The sequence below is a fragment of the Oncorhynchus tshawytscha genome, linkage group LG12, assembly GCF_018296145.1.
Source record: "Oncorhynchus tshawytscha isolate Ot180627B linkage group LG12, Otsh_v2.0, whole genome shotgun sequence".
Taxonomy (NCBI): Eukaryota; Metazoa; Chordata; class Actinopteri; order Salmoniformes; family Salmonidae; genus Oncorhynchus; species Oncorhynchus tshawytscha.
Genome location: NC_056440.1, coordinates 31,300,726 through 31,311,499, shown reverse-complemented (window position 1 = coordinate 31,311,499; position 10,774 = coordinate 31,300,726). Strand labels below are relative to the sequence as shown.

The 10,774-nt window shown below is 40.8% G+C and overlaps 2 protein-coding genes across 2 annotated transcripts; both read left to right on the top strand.

Moving 5' to 3' along the window:
* Positions 1-40: 40 nt before the first annotated feature.
* On the top strand, positions 41-709 carry LOC112264087 (progonadoliberin-1). Its single transcript, XM_024440685.2, has 4 exons — positions 41-53; positions 102-238; positions 380-478; positions 661-709. Exons 1-4 carry the CDS (start codon positions 41-43, stop codon positions 700-702), a joined length of 291 nt encoding a protein of 96 aa, XP_024296453.1. The 3' UTR covers positions 703-709.
* A 280-nt stretch (positions 710-989) lies between these two features.
* ankrd39 (ankyrin repeat domain 39) lies at positions 990-4,111 on the top strand. Its single transcript, XM_024438834.2, has 4 exons — positions 990-1,448; positions 1,553-1,656; positions 1,767-1,970; positions 3,060-4,111. The coding sequence occupies exons 1-4, from the start codon at positions 1,349-1,351 to the stop codon at positions 3,204-3,206; spliced, it is 555 nt and encodes a 184-aa protein (XP_024294602.1). The 5' UTR covers positions 990-1,348; the 3' UTR covers positions 3,207-4,111.
* The last annotated feature ends 6,663 nt before the right edge of the window (positions 4,112-10,774 follow it).

Sequence of the window (10,774 nt, the reverse complement as noted above, 5' to 3'; positions counted from 1 at the left end):
AGCCTTTTTCTGTAATCCACTTTGTCCTCCTGCAGCAGTGATGGAACTGGTGGGTATGGCATATGGGAACTAAGCTGCCTATAAAACCTCAGACACCTGAGTTGCTTACCTAAAGGTCTTGTTGCTGCTGCTTTTGGTAGCGCCTCTAGTGTCACACGGTTGCTGTCAACATTGGTCCTATGGCTTGAACCCAGGGGGGAAAAGAGTTACTGACAGCCTGTCTGACACCCTGGACAATGTAAGTACTTTACCTATTCATAATATGGAAGCAAAAGTAGCTAGGTCTTTTCCTAAAGGTTGTGATGGTAAAGTATCCACTGATGGCAGGGATGTTCCTATAGTTGCATTGTAAAATCTAGTTAAAATGACAATTCTACAGCTGGCTGAAGACCTTCCGAAGATAGACACATCTTGCAGTTTGTTTGGCTGTGCTGATGTCTCACCTCATCCCGAAATGTACCGGCTGAGGGCATTACTTGTGAGTGACATTTACAATTTTGAAAATACATTTCCCTTCAAGAAGCTACCCAGAAGTTGAATATAAAGGGAGGTTGTTTTGGTAGTTAAATATTGCAACTTTTTATGTGTTTTTTTTCTCTCAATGTTTTAAACAATTTGTATCCAAATTGTAAGTAATGTTTTTCATGTACCTTTTTGTAGGTAAGCCTCGCTGACAGACAAAGTGGACTCAATAATATATAGCAACTGTATGCTAGCTAACTCTATTAAACATTGCCGTGCCATCATTGTGTTTTGTGGTGTCTGTTGGGGGACAATTTTTGCTAGATTGCATATTACAGGGTATGGCTTTAAAACAGTGTAACACGATGTCAAAATACAATGACGGGTACGTCATCATAAATAAGAATTTGTTCTTAATTAACTGACTTGCCTAGTTAACTAAATTCCAACAAATGATTGCCAGTATGAGTTACGTTGTCTACTCTTGTAGCAAACCTTTATTTTGAAAATGTTGACAGCATGGCTTTAATGTCGAGTTCCTGTGTACACGTGTTCATCATGGGTTAGTTACACAAGTATTTGTATACATTCTGTGTTGGTGGTTCGAGAATATTAGCTTTGAGTCCAGATAAATAGCTAAACTCAAGCTCGGTTACTTTAGGGACAAGTTTGCAGACAATCGTCCGGTTTTCGCTAGCATCTGTGTTCGCTACTTATGAGAGCTAGCTAGCTGTAGCTAACAACATTAGCTAGCTAACGTTAGCAACGTACAGTAGTGGGACTTGGAAGCCAGCTACCGAGTGCAACGTTTCCTCTATTTTCGTGCTTTGTTTTTCAAATGCGTTTTTTTTATACAAGAACATAAACAACTGCACTGAAGACTGCAATGTCGTCTGGAGGCCATCAATGTAACGTTAGGTGTTGTTCCCACCAACTTGCGTCCCCCAGTGCGCACCAAACATTGGATGAAATGGACTTTGAAAGAGGTAGCTATATTTGGTACTTTAGTACTCATTAACAGTTTGCCTGGTTAAATGGATCACAAAACAGATATATAGCTGTAATGAGTGAAGTCTGAGTGATATTACAGGTATTTGGTCTGCTGCAATGGATGGAGACTTGGAGAGGGTCAAATCACTTCTCAAGAAGGGTACAGACCCTAACCTAAGAGACTCAGCCAATTACACTGCTCTGGTGAGGATGTCTCCAAAGGCAAAAATTATAATTTCACATATTTGGTAACACATTTTGGCTGAGTTGAACTGATCCTCCTAACCATGTGTAATGGTTGTGATTTATTTCAGCATTATGCCAGCCGCAGTGGGCATAAGTCTGTATGTAAGTTCCTTCTGGAGAGCGGGGCATGTGCCAACCCTCAGACGCCAGGTGGGGCCACTCCTCTTCACCGATCTGCCTACTGTGGACAGCTGGACGTGGTCCAGCTGTTGCTTCACCATGGGGCAGATCCCCAGCTATGTGATGGTGATGGATCCTCCCCTTTACATAAGGTGCAGTACTAGCATTATGTTGTAAGGCAATACTGTAATTCAGGGATGAGCAACTGGTGGCCCACGGATCAATTTTCCTTCGATTTTCTTTTTTATAAATACAGTTGGAGCCAAATATATAGGCACCCTTGCACTTAAATCATTTCCTATTTCTTCTCAAATAAGTTGAAATGAAAAACAAACGTTTTTTCACCGTACGTTGTTAATGGATTTTCAACATTGAAAAAAACATTTAATTTTTTAAATTAAAACTTAAGTTTGGGCATGGGCAAAATTATTGGCACCCCTGAGCTATTTTTATTTAACCTTTATTTAACTAGGCAAGTCAGTTAAGAACAAATTCTTATTTACATTGATGGCCTAGGAACAGTGGGTTAAACTGCCTTGTTCATGGGCAGAACGACAGATCTTTACCTTGTTAGCTTGGGGATTTGAACAGTCCAACCTTTCAGTTACTGGCCCAACGCTCTAACCACTAGGCTACCTGTCATGTTTAAGTGCTGGACACCAACTGCTGGACTGTTCTGGAGTGGCCAGCGAAGAGTCCAGATCTGAATCGCATCCAAAACCTATGGAGAGATCTTAAAATAGAAGTTTAAGAATTAGAGCAGTTTGCTGCTGAAGAGTAGCCCACATTGCCAGTAGTACGGTGCAGCAAGCTATTTGATGGCTACAAGAAGCATTTGTTGTCAGTTATCTTGTCGTGTATCTGTCCATGAGAGATTAGTCTTTACAGTCACTCAATTAGCCCAGGTTTTAGATTGGTAAGTTAGTCTAGCCAGCTATTTCCGGCCAGGGGGCCTCCATTGATTTTATTCGTCACTGTCACTCAGATATGATATTAACCGCAAATATGTCAAAATATGTAGAATTGCATGAAATTAGCTGTAAAACTACAATTATTTTCTCTCCTCGCCAACTAAATGGCTGGCTCTGAATGCATGATGGGTTATTGATGTGGGAACACAGACCCGTGAGCCACTGCAGCCCATCATGAGTTCAGATCTTTTGTGGGGCCCACCCATCAAAGTTGCCCATCCCTGCTGTAGTTGTATCACTTACGCTGGTGTGTGTTGACAAAGGGAGCAGGCTGCAGAGCAGAGCCATGAAGATGTCTGCAGACTCCTTCTCCAGTGCTGTCCCTCCCTCCGGAGCCACACAAACAAGAAGTCCCAGGTACCTTACCAGCTAGCACCAGATGGACATCTGAAGGAGCTCCTGGAACCCCCACAATAACACAGGGACACCCAGCTTAACCAAAGTCAACACAACACATTACTTATCAGGTTAACTAGAAGATTATCCGTGAGGCAGTCACTTGTGTTCAGCTGTTTTGTGTTTGTTTTCTTAAGGTCCCCACCTAAACTGGCTGGTAAGGGATTGATTTTATCTGGTGTAGTTGTTTCTCAACCAGCAGGGGGAGCAAGTCTACCAGCAATTGGTTTACTTTGTCAACTAGCTGTTTCTGCATGTTCACACTCACAAAATTCCATGGCATGCTGATCCTGACATCCTGGCCCTGAATTTGTTAGGTCTGGATGGCCCTTGGATAACTGCAGTAGCACGCGCCTGTTTGTCTGTACTAGCTGCTTTGAGCCATAGAGCAAGTGCACGTCTGTGAAAAAGATGTACTGAAAAACTGATTACGTGGTAAAAAAAATAATCTGGCAGTAGTTTGCTTCTTGTTCTACTGTTTTTTCATAGAACGTGAAACTGAAGAGGCTTTCCATATGGTGGGAGGGCATTCCATATGGTGTGAGACTGAAATGTGTATGAGTGTGTTGTGGGGAGGAAGTAATTCTGCAGCTTATGGATTTTCCTTGGACAAAGGAAATAGCGCCAGCCTCAACAAAAATAGGATTAATCAAGCAAATGAGTTAGCTTTAGTTTGACCACATACATTATTTATATTATGAAAAATCTCTAATTTTGTCTGATCAGTTATGATGGATAAGACTTGTATAATGTCTAAATGAATGGATTTATGTTTGTTTATGGACATGAGAGGGAAAAATTCCATCTTATATGTCTGGACTTGGCAGGAGCTACTTGGCCAACATCCTTGCCTTTCAATAATTAGGTAAATATATGGTTTGAAGTTAGCATCTCTCTCTAGCATTCATTAAACTGAATAAAACACTTGTTATATTGTTAAAATCTTTACTACACATTTCACTGCACCTATCCAGTGTATGTGACAATAAAACGTATATACACTACAGTTCAAACATTTTTGGGTCACTTAGAAATGTCATTTAAAAAATATAAAAAATAAAAACTTTTTTTTTTGGTCCATTAAAATAAACATCAAATTGGTCAGAAATACAGTGTAGACATTAATGTTGTAGATTACTATTGTAGCTGGAAAAGGCTGATTTTTAATGGAATATCTGCATTGGTGTACGGATGCCCATTATCAGCAACCATCACTCCTGTGTTCCAATGGCACGTTGTGTTAGCTAATCCAAGTTTGTAATTTTAAAAGGCTAATTGATCATTAGAAAACCCTTTTGCAATTTTGTTAGCACAACTGAAAACTGTTGTCTGATTGATTATTAAAAGCAATAAAACTGTCCTCCTTTAGACTATTTGAGTATCTGGAGCATCAGCATTTGTGTGTTCGATTACAGGTGCAAAACGGCCAAAAACAAAGTACTTCCTACTGAAACTCGTCAGTCTATTTTTGTTCTGAGAAACGAAGGCTATTCCATGTGAGAAATTGCCAGGAAACTGAAGATATCGTACAATGCTGTGTACTACTCCCTTCACAGAACATCGCAAACGGGCTCTAACCTGAACAGAAAGAGGAGTGGGAGGCCCCAGTGCACAACTGAGCAAGAGGACAAGTACATTAGAGTGTCTAGTTTGAGAAGCAGACGCCTCACAAGTCCTCAACTGGTAGCTTCATTAAATAGTACCCACAAAACAATGAAGAGGCGACTCTGGGATGCTGGTCTTTTAGGCAGAGTTGCAAAGAAAAAGCCATATCAGACATATCTCAATAAAAATAAAATATTAAGATTGGCAAAAGAACACAGACTGAGGAAGATTGGGGGGGAAAGTGTTATGGACAGATGAATCTAAGTTTGAGGTGTTCGGATCACAAAGAACATTCGTGAGACGCAAAAAAAAAAAGAGAATATGCTGGGGGAGTGCTTGACGCCATCTGTCAAGCATGGTGGAGGCAATGTGATTGTCTGGGGGTGGATCTTGGAGAGGGAAGGCTATCAAACCATTTTGCAACGACATGCCATACCCTGTGGACAGTGCTTAATTGGAGCCAGTTTTCTCCTACAACAGGACAATGACCCAAAGCACAGCTCCAAACTATGCAATAACTATTTAGGGAAGAAGCAGTCAGCTGGTATTCTATCTATAATGGAGTGGCCAGCACAGTCACCGGATCTCAACCCTCTTGAGCTGTTGTGGGAGCAACTTGACCATATGGTACTTTCTTTTTTTTTTTTACCTTTATTTAACCAGGTAGGCTAGTTGAGAACAAGTTCTCATTTACAACTGCGACCTGGCCAATATAAAGCATAGCAGTGTGAACAGACAACACAGAGTTACACATGGAGTAAACAATTAACAAGTCAATAACACGGTAGAGAAAAAAAGAGAGTCTATATACATTGTGTGCAAAAGGCATGAGGAGGTAGGTGAATAATTACAATTTTGCAGATTAACACTGGAGTAATAAATGATCAGATGGTCATGTACAGGTAGAGATACTGGTGTGCAAAAGAGCAGAAAAGTAAATAAATATAAACAGTATGGGGATGAGGTAGGTAAAATTGGGTGGGCTATTTACCGATAGACTGATCGGTAAGCTGCTCAGATAGCAGATGTTTGAAGTTGGTGAGGGAGATAAAAGTCTCCAACTTCAGCGATTTTTGCAATTCGTTCCAGTCACAGGCAGCAGAGAACTGGAACGAAAGGCGGCCAAATGAGGTGTTGGCTTTAGGGATGATCAGTGAGATACACCTGCTGGAGCGCGTGCTAAGAAGTGCCCATCAAGCCAAATCAATTAGTGGGATGTGCTTCAGGAAGCATGGTGTGAAATCTCTTCAGATTACCTCAACAAATTGACAACTAGAATGCCAAGGGTCTGCTAGGCTGTAATTGCTGCAAATGGAGGATTCTTTGATGAAGCAAAGTTTGAAGGACACAATTATTATTTCAATTAAAATCATTATTTATAACCTTGTCAATATCTTGACTATATTTCCTATTCATTTTGCAACGAAATTCATGCATGATTTCATGGAAAACAAGGACCAACTTTTGAACAGTAGTGTGTGTGTGTGTGTGTATATATGTGTATATATATATAGTATTAGTCAAAAGTTTGGATACACCTACTTGTTCAAGGGGTTTTCTTTATTTGTACTATTTTCTATATTGTAGAATAATAGTGAAGATATCACAACTATGAAATAACACATGGAATCATGTGGTAAGCAAAAAAGTGTTAAACAAATCACAATATATTTAATATTTGAGATTCTTCAAAGTATCCACCCTTTGCCTTGATGACAGCTTTGCACACTCTTGGCGTTCTCTCAACCAGTTTCACCTGGAATGCTTTTCCAATGGTCTTGAAGGAGTTCCCACATATTCTGAGCACTTGTCTGTTTTTCCTTCACTCTGCGGTCCAACTCATCGCAAACCATCTCAATTTGGTTGAGGTCGGGTGATTGTGGAGGCCAGGCCATCAGATGCAACACTCCATCATTCTCCTTGGTCAAATAGCGCTTACACAGCCTGGAGGTGTGTTGGGTCATTGTCCTGTTGAAAAAATAAATGATAGTCCCACTAAGCGTAAACCAGATGGGATGGCGTATCGCTGCAGAATGATGTGGTAACCATGCTGGTTAAGTGTGCCTTGAATTCTAAATAAATCACAGACAGTGTCACCAGCAAAGCACCTTCACACCTCCTCCATGCTTCACGATGGGAACCACACGTGGAGATCATCCGTCCACCTACTCTGTCTCACAAAGACACGGCGGTTGGAACCAAAAATATCCAATTTGAACTGATCAAACCAAAGGACAGATTTCCACTGGTCTAATGTACATTGCTCGTGTTTCTTGGCCCAAGCAAGTCTCTTCTTCTTACTGGTGTCCTTTAGTAGTGGCTTCTTTGCCACAATTAGACCATGAAGGACTGATGGTGTTAACTCTAATGAATGTATCCTCTGCAGCAGAGAACTCTGTTACTTCCTTTCCTGTGGCGGTCCTCATGAGAGCCAGTTTCATCATAGCGCTTTATGGTTTTTGCGACTGCACTTGAATAAACTTTCAAAGGTCTTGACATTTTCTGGATTGACTGATCTTCATGTCTTTAAAGTAATGATGGACTTCCGTTTCCCTTTGCTTATTTGACCTCTTCTTGACATAATATGGACTTGGTCTTTTACCAAATGGGGCTATCTTCTGTATTCCACCGCCAAAGTCACAACACAACTGATTGGCACAAACGCATTAAGAAGGAAAGAAATTCCGCAAATAGCTTTTTACAAGGCAAATCTGTTAATTGAAATGCATTCCTGGTGACTACCTCATGAAGCTGGTTGAGAGAATGCCAAGAGTGTGCAAAGCTGTCAGCAAGGCAAAGGGTGGCTACTTTGAAGAATCTAAAATCTAAAATATATTTTGATTTGTTTTACACTTTTGTGGTTACATGATCCCATATGTGTTATTTCATAGTTGTGATGTCTTCACTATTATTCTACAATGTAGAAAATAGTTTTTTTTTTTAAACTTGAATGAGTAGGTGTGTCCAAACTGTTTTACTGGTACTGTGTGTGCAGACAAATAAAAGGGTTTATTTTCTTGTCTGTAGGTTACACATAACATTTTAGCTTCAATATAAAAGCACAGTTTTGCTGTAACAGCATGTCTTCATCAAGTAACATTTGCCTATCAAAAATGAATGGTTAACCCTCTCACACGAATATAAAAGCACAATAGGCCTACTTTACAACATTACAATAAACCAGGCTTCATCTTTATAAATATCATGCAAATCATTGCATGGATTTTTTTTCTCATTTTGTCTGTCATAGTTGAAGTGTACCTATGATGAAAATTACAGGCCTCTCTCATCTTTTTAAGTGGGAGAACTTGCACAATTGGTGGCTGACTAAATACTTTTTTGCCCCACTGTATGTATTTATAGCCTAAAAGAGCCAATTTATTTGTGTTCTGCGAAAATGTGAATGTGATCAAGTTTGATTTATATTCACACTTCGGGTGCTAGGCTTCCTAGGTCTTTTTAATAAAAAATGATTGACTGGAATTAATCAACTCAATAGTGATGTCATACTGTAAGAGTTTTTAGTTTTTTTTTACAGATGCGAAGGCCTACACATTGCAACCCTGCATATAGTGAGTTCAGCCCTGTTAGTTTTGTTGTATATTTTTGTCCAATCGCAGTTGTCTCTGTCTTTGTAACGGGTTATAATGTTATTATTCTCCTTAGGGCCAAGAGGTTTTCCAGGATTTTTTTTTTTACCATGTCACGTTATAAGAAAAATATTCTGCTCCTATCATAGTCCATATCAAAGCCCATACATAATTATTTTTTTTACAGCTGATTTATTACTATGTCATACGCTACAACTAAATCAAATCAAATTTTATTTGTCACATACACATTGTTAGCAGATGTTAATGCGAGTGTAGCGAAATGCTTGTGCTTCTAGTTCCGACAATGCAGTAATAACCAACAAGTAATCTAGCTAACAATTCCAAAACTACTACCTTATAGACACAAGTGTAAGGGAATAAAGAATAGGTACATAAAGATATATGAATGAGTGATGGTACAGAGCGGCATAGGCAAGATACAGTAGATGGTATTGAGTGCAGTTTATACATATGAGATGAGTATGTAAACAAAGTGGCATAGTTAAAGTGGCTAGTGATACATGTATTACATAAAGATGCAGTAGATGATAGAGAGTACAGTATATACATATACATATGAGATGAATAATGTAGGGTATGTAAACATTATATTAGGTAGCATTGTTTAAAGTGGCTAGTGATATATTTTACATTTCCCATCAATTCCCATTATTAAAGTGGCTGGAGTTGAGTCAGTGTGTTGGCAGCAGCCACTCAATGTTAGTGGTGGCTGTTTAACAGTCTGATGGCCTTGAGATAGAAACTGTTTTTCAGTCTCTCGGTCCCAGCTTTGATGCACCTGTACTGACTTCGCCTTCTGGATGATAGCGGGGTGAACAGGCAGTGGCTCGGGTGGTTGTTGTCCTTGATGATCTTTATGGCCTTCCTGTGACATCGGGTGGTGTAGGTGTCCTGGAGGGCAGGTAGTTTGCCCCCGGTGATGCGTTGTGCAAACCTCACTACCCTCTGGAGTGCCTTACGGTTGTGGGCGGAGCAGTTGCCGTACCAGGCGGTGATACAGCCCGCCAGGATGCTCTCGATTGTGCATCTGTAGAAGTTTGTGAGTACTTTTGGTGACAAGCCAAATTTCTTCAGCCTCCTGAGGTTGAAGAGGCGCTGCTGCGCCTTCTTCACGATGCTGTCCGTGTGGGTGGACCAATTCAGTTTGTCTGTGATGTGTACGCCGAGGAACTTAAAACTTGCTACCCTCTCCACTACTGTTCCATCAATGTGGATAGGGGGTGTTCCCTCTGCTGTTTCCTGAAGTCCACAATCATCTCCTTAGTTTTGTTGACGTTGAGTGTGAGGTTATTTTCCTGACACCACACTCCGAGGGCCCTCACCTCCTCCCTGTAGGCCGTCTCATCGTTGTTGGTAATCAAGCCTACCACTGTTGTGTCGTCCGCAAACTTGATGATTGAGTTGGAGGCGTGTCCGTGGCCACGCAGTCGTGGGTGAACAGGGAGTACAGGAGAGGGCTCAGAACGCACCCTTGTGGGGCCCCAGTGTTGAGGATCAGCGGGGTGGAAATGTTGTTGCCTACCCTCACCACCTGGGGGCGGCCCGTCAGGAAGTCCAGTACCCAGTTGCACAGGGCGGGGTCGAGACCCAGGGTCTCGAGCTTGATGACGAGCTTGGAGGGCACTATGGTGTTAACTAGGGTCCGGAGTTGGTTAGGTTAGCCTAGGAAAAACTCTGGGCCCCAGGAAAACAATACTCCCCCACCAGACCTGTGGGGCCACCTCTGAAATCACCACACAATATTACAAATAAAAAACTTATCAATTTTACATGGTTTTGGTGGTGGGGATGGACTTCCATTGTTTTACATGGCTAAGTGCTGCCGGCAGCTACTGCAGCAATTTCAGAATGTAACAGGCAGTTACTGCAATTTCAGGTAAAATCCCAATAAAACCACTGGCATAGCACAAACCCCAGAAGCCCCCGCAAGGCAGCTTTGTGAATTTTAAAGCTGCATATGGAAATGTGAGTTATAGATATGTCATACTCATTGAAAGCAAGTCTAAGAAGCGGTATATCTGTTCTATGTGTGCTAGTTCTATACTTCCCTTTTTCAAGATTAGTTTTCGCGTCTTTTACTTTCGGTTTTGTACACCAACTTCAAACCGCTGAATATACAATATTTTGGTTATGGAAAATATGTTTTTAAAACTATTTAGATGGTTCAATAATTCTCTACACTGTACTTGTTTCTTTTGTCACATAAACTGAAATTAGGCGAACTATTAGAATTTTAGAAACCAGGAAATGGCGCAGCTATTTCTGCATAGTGCATCTTTATCTGTCATTGCAGGAGCTGTCCCATGCTGAAAATTATTCCAGAATATAGGCTATTAAGAGTCATCTGTAGCTCTTAAATTATTTATGGCT